This window comes from Frieseomelitta varia, unplaced genomic scaffold (genome assembly GCF_011392965.1).
Source record: "Frieseomelitta varia isolate USP_RPSP 00005682 unplaced genomic scaffold, Fvar_1.2 scaffold_135, whole genome shotgun sequence".
In the NCBI taxonomy this organism is placed as follows: domain Eukaryota; kingdom Metazoa; phylum Arthropoda; class Insecta; order Hymenoptera; family Apidae; genus Frieseomelitta; species Frieseomelitta varia.
Genome location: NW_025109028.1, coordinates 215479 through 229089, shown reverse-complemented (window position 1 = coordinate 229089; position 13611 = coordinate 215479). Strand labels below are relative to the sequence as shown.

Genomic DNA, 13611 nt, shown 5'->3' with positions numbered 1-13611 from the left:
GCGTATTTTTAAAAATTTAAGCAATTTTTCGTAAAGTATATGAATAGAAGCTTGTACGCCATTGTTACAAAGTTTCTCTAATTTTTGGATCTTCAATGTCTCTGATAGATGGAAATTTTTACACTTTAATCAATAATTACGCGTCGGTAGTTCTAGCGTGAAATTCATTAAAGTACTTTTAATCCGTCTAATTGTCTCAGAATCAGCTGAAACTGTGAAACGTTTTGTGGCCAATTAATAACTCAAAAAAAAAAAAAAAAAAAAAAGGAGCAACAAGAAATGTGAAAAGCATTAAAAATATTTTTAAATATTTACCGAGAATTCGGACGTTTGTGCGATTAACTGGGAAACTGGGGAAAGAACCTAGGTGGAAAATCATTTTATCAGCGAAATACTACTCTTGAGCTACTTTTTTCGCGTGGATTTCCCCGCGAACGCGTAAAAGATCGAATAATCTAATTGTCGGGGACTATTTCCTCGCCCACCGTCGGTATTTCCAGTCTCTCGAAAGTGAAGTTCGTCTCGCGACGAGTTAGTATCTCGTCGATCCGCTTAGAACCGGACAGAGAGAAAAGCAATTTCTTCCCGATTTCACGTACGAAACGGACGAACTCGTCGCAAGTTTCTCGCGCAATTCTGCCAGTCACATTTTCCACGCTTAGGGACAGATAAAACCGCGAAACGAACGCGCAGTCTGGACGCTCTCCGAGGATTACGACGGCGAGCGAAGCAGAAGCAAGGAGGAAGAGGGAAAAGAAGATGTACATGAATGAGTAAAAGTGAGAACGAAGCCGAAGGGAGCCTGTACATAATAGTGAATGCGTGCTGTATTTATATATTATATACACGTAATATACATGCTATAAATATATATATACATATACATAGAAATATATACATACACGTAAATATAACATTAATATCGTCGACCTAACAGCAAACGGTGGAAAAAAGTAACGCGTTTTCATTCAGGTAACCAGTTAAACTGTAATTGTTAAACACACGTTAAAATTTTTGTCTGCGAATGATCATACCGTGAACAAGCTCGGAAACAGAGTAAAACAGTTCTCCTGGCTCTTGGAACTTCGATCTGCTGAGGCACCTGTCGAACGACGTAATGAGACTGCATTTGTCGAAACGAGATTTCAACGTGTTACGCGGCGGTTCGTGTAGATTCTCTTTGAGAAAAAATGATGAAAGGGAACGCGAGGCTGCAAGTGAACATTAGAAATTACAAATTACTTGAACTATCCATCTGTCTGGCAATGAGGGAGAATTGTAAAAGTGCAGGCTATAATATTATTAATTGGTAAATTATCGCTTTAATTAACATGAAATTATTGTGGAAACTTCACCGAGAGTTCGATAAATATTACATACACAATAATGGCCAGTGATTTTTCAGTAATTGGCTTTTTCATGTTGCAACAAATAATTAAATATACATCCTTGTTAAAATATATTCAACACTTTTACTTTCAAGAGTCCTGGGACAGATCTTATTTATAAATTTTTATAATATTTAATACTTTCAATATTAAATATTCAATATTCAATATAAATAATATAAATAATTAATATTTATCGTAGGTTTAATAATAAAATCATTGACTCACGTGTCTATTTTACACCGCAATTGTTAATACATTAATACTTTATATTTTTAAATTCTTTTCAATCTTATGTACAAGTATTTGTCCCAGGAATGTTAAGCGGGAAGTAACTCGCACTTCGAAATTCAGCTTCGATCAAAATGCAGCTTACTGTCGTGTCCCTCGAACCAATGATCTGGCATTGGCACAAAAAAATTACAAGCAACGTGGAAACGAAGACGACTCTCCACTCTCGATTTTAAAAACACGTTCGTTCGCTGGATCGTGCCAATCGTTTTCAAAATGGAACTCGAAACTCGCTTCGTAATCGCGACAGTCGCGGTTGAAAACTCCCGATTTTGCGGCTCGAAACGAAAAAGAAGGAAAAAAAAAAAAAAAAGAAATCGACAGAAACGTTTTTCTCCTTTTTTTTTTTTTTTCGCCATTTCGAACGATTTGCCTCGCTTGTTTTCGCCCCGCGGCACGACTAATCCGCTTCGCGGCAAGTTCATCACGCTGCGATCCGGACTTCGAGCGACGATGTGAAAGGAAATTCGACGGAGAAGAGGAAATCGCGGTTGAAATGGTCAACGATCGAGTGACGAACAACGGCGTTATCGGTGAGTTCGATGAAACCGAGTGTTTCGTTGCACGTTTCAAGTCGCGTTTGCATACGTAGGAATGGACAATAATGATGCAAAGTCGAGGACTGGGTCACTCCACTACGTAGATTGAATTCGATTTCGATTCGAAGGGGATTTTCGAAGATTTTTGTTAAATTCACTGCTCTTCGCTTCTTCTCCTTTCGCTCACCCTTTCTTTTTTTTTTTTTTTATCGGACATTTGCATTTAAATCTCGATGAAAACTGAAAACGTTGTGTATAAATACGTCTAGTAACATAATGGTACACTCGTAGTGAAAGTTTAGTTATAATGTACTCACGTGTCAATGATCAATTCGATTTCGTAAAAAAAGAAACTTCGATTCTTTGCTAAGAGAAACTGGGAGCTGTCGATCAGCAAGACTAATTACGTGGCATTTAATTTGTCTTCTCGTTCCTTAAGCCTCTCATTATCGTAGCTACAACATATAAACAAAATTATTCAAGCTCTACTTCCATTATGTGTTCGTTCTTTTCCAAGAAAGCAAAAAGAATACTGCAAGATCTATAGTATTGTTCGATGTATTGCAATTTTTGTATAGAAAATGTGTCTGTACACATGAATTTGTTGCACGACTATGTCTGCAATGATATTGTTGGAAAATTATTAAGTATTTAACCAAATTACGAAGTTGTAAATGTTGCAATAATCTGTTTTTACAGAGAATATCGATTTTTCATTCATCGTTTGTCACATTGATTTTATTGTGTTATGACCAATTTCTGGCTAACTCAGGATTGTCGATAATTATGTCGAAATCCCCAAAATTGGCCACTATTATTCTATAATTCTTACACCTACTTAAAAAAAAAAAATGTAAATATTTTGCACGTACAAAACAGGCATATTCGCAAAGGAAAATAAAAAAAGAAGAATGCCTGACTAATATTATTTAAAAGGTTGGAAAGTTCGACAAGAGTTATCTTTATCAAAAAATTTAGCCCTTCGACAGACAATTGTCTACGAAGTTTGACAATCTGTGACAAATAATATCTAGAAATTATGTTGAGAATTAAATTGCGAGATTCAGCTAGCGCTTAACTTAATGCACTATCAAATTTAATATAACATTGTCAGTTTGAATACACGAAAGCTGTAACAACGTTTTACATTCGTAACATTCGTAAAATCAAATCTAACTCTGCAATTAGCAGCTAGTTGTAATCGTATCGTAATGGTATTTCGGTTCGAGGACGTAGAAGAAGAATCTATGGTCACGTGATCGAAGATAAAGAAATTAGCGATCGTCCGTGCAATAAGTGATCGCGTATTTTTGCGATGTAATAAAATACAATAAATGGTACGCGTTTGCTTTTTACGTTTGCCATTTCGTAACTAGCGGCAAAGCCGCGGTTCTTCGCGCGATTACGCGTATCGTTACACGTATATCCTGTTCGATATACTTGTTTATTCTACTATCTTTCTTTGCTTCTCAGCTTGTTGAAGATAAACGCCGCGACATATCATTTGCAATGTTCTTTTCCATTTGGTTCATTCGCGCTATTACTGTGGCCATAAAAAGAGGTTCCAAGAATTCCTTTAACATTTCACTGTCGTCAAAGTGTGTTTAAATTACGACAAACTACTGGTCGTACTTTTCGTTAATAGTTGGTCGAATTTTTCTAACCACGATTGCAATCACGGTCGTATCAATTGAAACCAACAAATCGAGCGTTATCCCTTTCTTTCTCTCTCTCTCTCTTTCTCGTTACACGTACTCGTGAACGAGAGTTACTCGCTAACGAAACATTTCACGAAACGAAGATAAATGGTGGGTCGAAAACTGTTGAACGTTGCCAAGATAAACGCGGCTATCCAAAGCTATCGGGAACGTAAAAAAAAAAAAAAAAAAAAAAAAGGAAAAAAAAAAAAAAAAGGGAAAAAAAAAGAAAAAAGCCACAGGAGAAAGAGCAAGTACGCGTTTGGCGAAACAAATTATTCAACAACGATCGATCGGAACAGTGGCCATTTTTCCACGGTATAATTACGAGTGAAATGACTAACGGCAGCTGGTGGAAAAAGAAAGAGAGAGAAAGAGAGAACGGACACAAAATTGGGGTGGCATTGAAACCCCATAGTTCCATTCTGACGGCGCAAACAAAAATCTGTTAGAGTTCCGACGAAACGGACAATTTTGCTGGTTGAATGGCGGCCGATTGACGTGCATCGGCGCGTCGCTGTGTGATCAGAACCGCAGCAACCAACGATACATCTTGCAACAGCGATCGTGTTAACCCGTGGCAAACATCATACGCTTGCATAGCGTCGGAACGAGCGCGCCAGCCGGCCAATATATATTTGCAAATTGTCGTTCGTAGGAGAGGCGCGTGAAAACGGCCCGAAAATTATCGATCGCCAGCTAGCCCGCATCCGTTTTCAATTTGCCGCGTTGACCGCGATAAATAACCAAACGAAACGAAGGATGATACGTCACGCTGGTTCCTTCTGAAACTATACTCGCCATTATGCAAACGAATCCAATTACGTTCCAGCGAGAACGAAATCACTTGGTGTGTTGTTCGTTTTCTGTAAATGCCGATAGATCTGCGGAAAGATTTTCAGCTCTATTGTCGAGGGATAAATAAAATCTATTCGTGCGTGCAACACATTTTTCGGGTTCACGATAAATGTATTCAATATCTGACTTGTAAATTAAAATTTAGTTTGAATAAACGAAGGTCTATCGTACCATTAATGGCCAAAAAAGTTTGACGAGTTTCTCATCGTTCGAAAGAACAAGATTAAACAGAAAAGTATATATGAAATATATGAAATATATAAAAGACTATGTTTAACTCAAATCAAGGCCGTTTGCGTTTCCAACGTCTACGTTTCCATTGTGTAAAATTGAATTGGAAACAGGAATAAAAAAGAAATACGAAGTTATAATTTCGCGAGACGTGTTTGAACGATGGAATGGACGGACAGTGGGAATTCTTACAATTTCTTTGATACCTATGCGAGCGAGATGTTAATTTCCCAACAAATCGCTGCTGTCGCGACATGTTGATTGTTGGTTGCTTAAAAAGGTCGTGGCTTAAAAATTCCTCGAACGATGTTTGCGCGCCAATGGGGAACTCTGTTGAATGTAATTACGAGATCAATCGTTTCGATTGAACGTTGGCGGCTGTCCTCGAAATGGTCCATTGGCTGATCGTGGAAAAAAAAAAAAAAAGAAAAGAAAAGAAAACGATTACGCGGTATTGAACAGTACGGCATGATTCTCCATCTTTATTCATACACTATCGTCGTTCCTCCTCTTATCCGTGTTCGAGGAACATTGAGACACCAGATTCGTTATCAATCGCTTTCAATGCTGGTCCTCTGCGTTGTTTCACTATTTCCATTTATCATCTCCGTGTGTCGGAAATTGCAAGAATTGGCAGTATCTGCGCTCAGTCCTGCTAAACAACGAACACTGCTAGCGGAATTATATCGAATTACAGCGAGCTTAATAAACACGTGTAACTCGTTAGACGTATTTCACTCGTCTGTGGCGCAGTGATTGGAATTACATATGATCGGTCGGTGAAATTTAATATCGCGTAATTGCAATACGACATCTCGCTGTCGAAAGAAAAAGTTGAAAGGGTCGATTCGTAACTATTTTTTCATTGATTGTAGAATCGTGCAATTTTGTATGTGGAATTTGCCTTTGTGGTGCAGCAGCAAGGACAAATTGAGAGAGCGCGAAACGTGGTACAGATTCTTTTTAGTTAGGGTTCTCGATCGAATGAACCCGGGGGAGAGCGGAACTCGCGTTCTCGTGCGGTTAACAACCGCAGAATTTAAATGGGCGCGCGGGTGCAAGTTTCCTCGTCTTCTATTTCCGCAATCGGGATGCTAAATTTATCGCGCGAGCATCTGTCGCGGTCGTCCCGTTGAAATTCACCGTCGAACTGATCTTTCTGTCGCGTCGCGCGTGTCGCTATGCATGATTTTTAGAAAGTGAAACGTAATTGTATAATTTTGCACTTCTAGGCTGGACTCGGTGTTTCCTCGAATCGAGTGACTGTGATCATTTCAGCATACATTAAACGAAAGCTAAACGGTGTCTTGTTGGGTAAAATAAAATTTGTTAAGATTGTTATTTAGTAATGAAAATTTAATTTCTACATACGTATAAATTTATCGTTTCCAATTGTAGATGAAAAGTTGAAAGCAATTTACGAAATGAGATACGAGATATCTCCTTTGGACGATGAAAACGTTCATTTTAAAAAATATTATTAAATACTGCATAATATTTGTTATCTTCTTCAGTTACGATACAATTCATCGGCCACGTTTGGTAGCTTAATGGCCAACAGAGGGAGGAAATTTATTGCATTCGTAAGAAATTACTACCATTTCTTGCAAAGATTTAACGCGCACTTCTTGCGCGAATAGGTCAACGATTGTCCTTCTATAGTTTTCAAGGCGAACGGATATAAATGTTACTTCTGCCTCTTGAAATAGAATCACGCTCGCAGGTACGTTTTAATTATAGTTTGCAATTTTATCCAGCTGCGATATACTGCCAATTCTTCGACCGAGTAATCGACGAAATCTCCGATCCGTGCGGCCACTGTCGAAGATTTCGCAAAATTTCCACTCCGCGGAAACACACGACTACGACTGAATAATTGAACGATATATATACATAATGATCGCAAACACGTAACTTTGCACATGTGCATATATAAACGACAACTTTATTCCACCATACGTTTCGGTGTATACTGAAGTTGATAAGTATTTAACATTTCCACTTTATTTATTGTTGCGTCTACGTTTAATATGTGATATGTTATATCATCGCTTGTTGCCAGCTTAATATTAATAATATCGTTATTATCACTACGTTATTATCCAGGATATATATCGTCATGCTCTTAGGTATGATCGATGATCGAATTTCCTGCGCAGGACACAGCGTCGGCACAGCGTGACCAGTGACATAAACGAATGTAGCGCATTGCGTTATCGTTTCTGTCGCGCATTGTATATCTTTCCTGCTATTCAGAACACGTAATTCAATTTGAAACCGTGGTAATCGCGTTTGCGGGTTGATTAACAGATCCCTAGCCATTAATCGCGCGAGCGGTAATTACATTAGATACCGATACCCTCGAAGGCCTTCTCTGTGTTCAGGCACTATAGTAATCGTCGTGAATTCGTCGAGCCTTCAATTTTAATGGCGTTCCGTTAGAAGCGTTTATGGCGTTGGGGAACCATCTTCGACGATATTTGACGAACGGATCGAAATCAGGTTGATTCACGGTTGATTCGACGGAGAGACGGGGGCACATACACAGTGCATTACATACAACGTGTATCACGTATATAAGATACGGTATATTAACACACGATGTGTGTCGAGTTGTTCTCCACGTTTCGATTTCTATTTAACCGACGCCGTGCATCTCGTCGGTTTTTGTTATACTTTTCCTAATTGCGACTATCTTCGTCCAGCGAAGAGAAGAAAAGAAAAGAAAGAAGAGAGAAAGCATTGGAACAGGGGCGGAAAAAAAAGGTGATTGTCTCGTAGTCTTATAAATCATTGGATACCGTAATGGCGAATTTGCGAAGAGACAATTGAATTCTCGAAAGTGTAAGTAGAAAAGAGTGAGAGTAAGCTCGTATGATGTATGCAGAGCGCAAGTGTATGATGTGCCACGTATTTAAATACAGCCGATGATCAAGCAAGCAATGAATATAAATGCAAATATAAATATTATATATATATATATATTATTATAAATGTTACAAGAGATTAAGCAAATTATGAATTATTATCAGTTAACACGTCGTGCCGGTGCGCTCATTCGACGATTCGAGCGATAATGTAAAAAAACTGTTTACGAGTGAATGGCGAATAAAATATACGATAACGAACAATTTTTTTTTTTTTTAATACTACCTACTACCCAACGACTGTACTACGATAATCGACAATCATTTTCTGCCAATTTTGATTCATCTGGAAAATTGTGAAAGATACAGTGGCATCAAACAGGAAAACCATTCGTCAAAAAGAAATTGTAAACGATCTCTTTCGCCAAAATGACTGATTAAACAACTGCATTAATCTTTTAGAGACTGGCATCTATCCAAAAGAGCCGGCACTTTTTTCGTTATAATTTCGTTTTGTGACCTAATGATGCGTCATTGATCATTTTGCCTAGGTCTGACGCATCGGATATTGTATATATCTCTTTACAAATTACTGCATTATTAGACTTTAAAAATAGAGATTGTAAGAAACAAAAATTATATATGTATATTGTATCGTATATTGCAACTGATTGCATCTGGTTGCAGAAAAATTAGTCAATCAGATACATACGTGTATCTGCTTGTTCTGATCTTTATTTTCTCTATCCTTTTTTTTATTCTCATTGATCGAATATTTACAAATATACAAGTTTAACTAGCAAAGAATTAAAAATAAATACAAAAATTAATGATGCTAAGTAAATAGTTACGGTACTTGAGATCGATCTCTGCTCTAATTTGAAAGGATCATCATAAGACACAATGTTTCTTTCGTTCGTCAGTATTCTGAATTTATTCAAAAGGGTAGGAATAAAGACATTCGAACTTTACATTAACACCTGTATGCTTTGTATTTATATTAACGTAACAATTGTTTAGTACGTATGATTATAGAGTCTTGTTTGCACGGTAAGAACGTAAGAAAAGTAATAGTACGAACAATCAATGGCTACAACAAGTTGTTGTGTGAATGACGAATACATATATGTATACGACAATGTGTGTAAAACCAATGAGTATGGTTTTCAATAACCATGGAATATCGACAAGTGAGAGTGCACCGAAGAATGTGAACATTAGAAATGTTATTATATCTGGTGCGAAACAATTAACATTCAGTTTTCAGTGCTTTCGTTATATCCGACTACAGGTATGAAAAACGTTTCACGAGAGCTTTAAATACTTCAGTGTTCGCTCGTGTTACACGCCTGATAAACATTCACGGAACGGATTTCTGACTTCTCGTGCTTTATATGCATGCGTTTGTCACGATTTACAACTTCCGGCTTGCGATTCTCACTGACCTAACGTCGAAAAAAATCAATCTAATTTTATTAAACAATATAAAATACAATTATGTAACATCTCGTATAGTAATTTAAAAGAAGAAAACAAACAAACAAAAAAAAAAAAAAAAAAAAGAAACGTGTTGACAACTTCCTACGTTGCAATAAATATGATTCATGCAGTGGCGGTGTCCTTGGAGACCAGGAACATCTCCACAAGTTTAATCAAATTCTCGATCCCTTCCAAATAATTTAGATCCAGAGTGTTTTGATCCTCCGCCGGGAAGACGTGCGTGAAGTCGATCATGTTAATTCTAACCCAGTTCTGCTTCTCCTCCGTCGAACTGGTAAGTTCGTTCAACAAATCATCGTAATCCTCCTTCATTCTTATAATGTCGTCGTCAAAGTTATTGACGTACGAATGCGTACGACATAGCCGATCCACTCTAAAGTCCGAGCTACACGATCCGCTTCTGTTCAATGTCTTTCCCTTGCTCGACGATTCACACTCGCCGCTCAAGCTGATGCTTCTCTTAACAAAATGCACCCTTTTCGCCGTTCGGTTCCTGTTCGTTTTGACGTCGTTCGTGATTGAATTACTCGTCGCGTCCTTCATGTTTTTGAACACATTCGACGTGGTCGCATGATTATTTGTGGAGGAAAATGACGTGGACACGTGGCTAGGTGATTTATTGACGTTCGTATTATTTAGGCGGAGATAATGCCGCAATCGTTTCGCATCGTATGCCACCAACAGGGAACTAGAATAAAAGCGGAACAACCGCTGGATACGAAAGAATAGTAAGATCTTCCACAAGAAAGAGAGCAGCATCACAATCAATTGACGACAGGGCGGTCTTTCTGGACTTATATTCAGGAAGATTTTCAGCGCTGCGTAGGAAAGAAAAGGCACTATTTGGAATAGTTTGAATAAAAAAGAGAGTGAAGTTGTTTAAAGTGTTCTGGAAATGGCTTCCAGCGCTTTCGTTACAATCGTTCCTCATATGATCCAATAGTGATATGTATACCACTTATACAACTATACGTACGTGACTAATGAAACATTAAAAAAACATTTGAATTATAACGCTAGCGATATTGTCTCGTAAATTCATAATACGTGTGTATAATGCCCTATAAAATAATTGAAGTTAATGATAATACCTTCCACGACACCCTTAGCATCAAGAGTCTTGCCGTAATGTTTGCCAAACTGTTTTAATTTCCCGGAAGAGACGCAATATACTTGAAAGCCGGTTATGCAGAATCCATAAGTGCGTTTAGATTCGGCGTACTTTAATTCTTCTGTTGCCTTTTTCTCTGGCGTGGCTAAAGGATCCCACGTTCGTCTACCTATTTTTATATCCATCACGCACGGTTCCGCCATACCATCGGTAATATCTTTCAGCGTAAGGAATGTTACTCCTAATATTTTACGAAAACGATTAATCATGTTGTGTTAAACTAGACGAAACCGAGATTTTTCAGCAATTAAGTATGTAGGTAATCTTGGGATAAACTCTTTAATAATTATTAATACATGCATGATAAATTAACAACGTACTAATCGAATTTATATCATTTATAACTACAATCCATTTAATTTACGCCTTATTCGTTCAAAGGGTCTGTTTATTTTCTTTACTGTTAAAGATAAAAAAAAAATTATTCGGAAAAGACATCCAATAACTTGTTACTGTTGACTTTTTTAAAATAAAAACTTTTTTCTCAAGTGAAACACACTAACTAGTGAAAATCACTAACATTTTACAAGTGTAATGAATACGTATTTTTATTCTCTCGTAAAATATTAGTGATATTAAGCGTAGATAATAAAAAAAAAAAAGGAAAAAGAAAGACAGGAGAACATTTGAAAAATCTTATCAAATTTGCATTGTGAAATTATTCGATTTCTTTCTCGATTATTTATCTTTAACTGCGAAAAAAATAATTACATATTTTGTTTTTCTAAAAAAAACTATATTGCATAATATCGTTTATTTTATATTAATTTACTCGAAATGACTTTCAAATATACAATTGTAATGGTAAAATATATACAAAAAACAGAATCAAGGGAATGAGATAAGATGTATGAGACAAGTTAAGAATTCGATACTTTTGATATCTTACGTCTGCCAAAAATCTTTAACTCTGTTGTGCCGTAATATCGTGGAACATAGTTCTTCAATTGTAACATAACAGGGTCTTGAGATATTTGCAAATTTTCGTAGAACGAGATTTCCCTTTTCCCAAGTAATGGTTTAACAACGGGTTTAAATACACGGCCGTCCGACATCCTACGTAACATGCCTACAACATTTATTTATTAATCTTTTTATATAACATTGATCGTTACACGATAGAAATTGTACAATTGGTGCTTTTTCTTCCACGAATAAAAATAAACGAAGTAAATATAGAGTCACGTGTATAGCGACGTTTATTAAAAATTAAAAAAACGGAATGGAAGATTTTTCATCTGTCGCGCAAAACGAGTGCAAAAGTTTTTCCTCGGAACTGTAAGAACCGACGAACGTCTCTTGTTACTACTTTTCTTTATCAAGTAGCTAAACATCGAGACAGTTCGATAAAATTGTTTGATCATCCGCACGTCATCATCCGCGGCGTTTAATTCGATCAGATGCTTACCAATCGTTTGCCGTTCGATGTCTAATGACGGATGTCCGGCTACCCGAGATTCCAATAGGCTTATTCCAACAGGAAGTCCATGGTCGGATGGAATTTCAGCTAACTCTGTGTTGGAAAGCTTATCAAGATGGCATAAAGTTTTATCGGTCTGCGAGTCTAAAGTCGTCATCGTGTTATTTCACTGAATGGTACACAGTAATTACTTCTGCAATTAAAGAGTTGCACGATCTTATCTCCGCTGCAAAATCCACCACCTCAGCCACCAGTAGTTAGTCATCGAAGCTTATTCTAATTATCTTCGGTTGTTTTACTTCCGTCTATAAATACAAATTTCAGTTGATGAGGAAGTCCAACACATCGGTAATTGTATGTACTTATAGATTATAGAAGATTAAGCTAAGTTGCATGATCTTGTAACGTGGTTCTCCTCTAAAAGATCCACTAAATCAAAGTAAAACGTTCTCGCGGCTTTAACTAGACTATTTGGCGATCATTTGCGTTGTATTCTTCGTTGTTCAAATAAAATAAAATTCTTTTCACAGAAATTTGGAACTTTTCTTTTGTGTGTGTGTGTGTGTGTGTGTATTTTTTTTATTGTTATGAATTAAGCGTACAACCTGAAAAAATAAGATCTTAAAAGATATTAATGATTTAACGTAATTAATATCGAGGTGCCTAAGGTAGAGAAAATAAATTATCACAAAAATTACGTGTGTATGTTACATCGTTTAAAAGAATTTCCATGCGTCTTATATTTTTCATTCGGAAAATTGGAAATTCGATCGTGCTACAGTATGTACATATATCGATAGCTTCATTCTTAAAATAGATGTTACCTTCGATTATTCTTTCTCACTCGAATATCCACAATTTAAAATTTTGGATAAACCGTGTCACAGGTAAATTCACATCACACTGAATAATATACAAGGTGCAGTCTCTCAATGATGGTCTTTCAAATGATCGAAAGCCAAAATAAGTCAGAACAAACATTTCGCGCGACACTTAAAACATCGTGTTAAGGTATTCATCTAGATCGGTAGAGGGCAGAATGTGCTTGCGAAAACTGAATGTTCTAAATTCGCGCTTTTACCAACAAATCGTGATATTCGTTCGTCTTTTGTAACTGCAATGTTAGCAAAGACAGTATTTGTATAATTAAATTACACTTGAACAATTGTCTATCTGATTAACTACGTCTACCAGGTATCAACGTGTACATTCGTTCAAGTAATATCGAATTGCGAGGTGATTCGTAATATTTTAGGAATCGACATTCTCAGCGTACGAAAGAATCATAAAATACAACTCATATAAAGCATACGTACATTTATTGGAAATAACAGGAGAAAAATTTATTAGCCACTCTTCTTTTACAATTGTTATATCTATGACATTTTACATGCCTATGTATTATTATAACCTATACAATAACCAGTCCACAACACAGTACAGTATAGCTCGAGTACGTAACACTTTCACGTAGGCAATATCATTCGAATCCGTCCGTGTATTAGGCGGAACAAAGATTCACGACTTTGAACTTCACATAATTACAAACGATTGTACGTCCTACCACTCGACGTTTTTCTACTTTTCTATTGCTGCCTCTTTCGTCACAGTACGAAGTCTTCTAGATTCCGCCAGAGGGCCATTGTTTT

At 36.8% G+C, this 13611-nt stretch overlaps 1 protein-coding gene and 2 long non-coding RNA genes across 4 annotated transcripts; 1 reads left to right on the top strand and 2 right to left on the bottom strand.

Annotated features, from left to right (window-relative positions):
- Positions 1–2433: 2433 nt before the first annotated feature.
- Positions 2434–5299, bottom strand: LOC122531120. Its single transcript, XR_006307198.1, has 2 exons — positions 5211–5299; positions 2434–2673 (listed from the first exon to the last, which is right to left on the bottom strand). It is a non-coding gene; the product is annotated as an uncharacterized LOC122531120 (long non-coding RNA).
- Positions 5300–6230: 931 nt separating this feature from the next.
- On the top strand, positions 6231–8135 carry LOC122531113. The gene is made up of 2 exons (XR_006307193.1): positions 6231–6318; positions 6403–8135. It is a non-coding gene; the product is annotated as an uncharacterized LOC122531113 (long non-coding RNA).
- A 646-nt stretch (positions 8136–8781) lies between these two features.
- LOC122531082 (inositol polyphosphate multikinase) lies at positions 8782–13568 on the bottom strand. Of its 2 annotated transcripts, XM_043658677.1 has the most exons (6): positions 13279–13568; positions 12787–13076; positions 11951–12267; positions 11432–11611; positions 10463–10723; positions 8782–10189 (listed from the first exon to the last, which is right to left on the bottom strand). In XM_043658677.1, exons 3-6 carry the CDS (start codon positions 12117–12119, stop codon positions 9474–9476), a joined length of 1326 nt encoding a protein of 441 aa, XP_043514612.1. In that variant the 5' UTR covers positions 12120–12267; positions 12787–13076; positions 13279–13568; the 3' UTR covers positions 8782–9473. The 2 variants fall into 2 exon arrangements, with proteins under 2 accessions (XP_043514612.1, XP_043514606.1); XM_043658671.1 differs by lacking the exon at positions 12787–13076.
- Between the last annotated feature and the right edge of the window lie 43 nt (positions 13569–13611).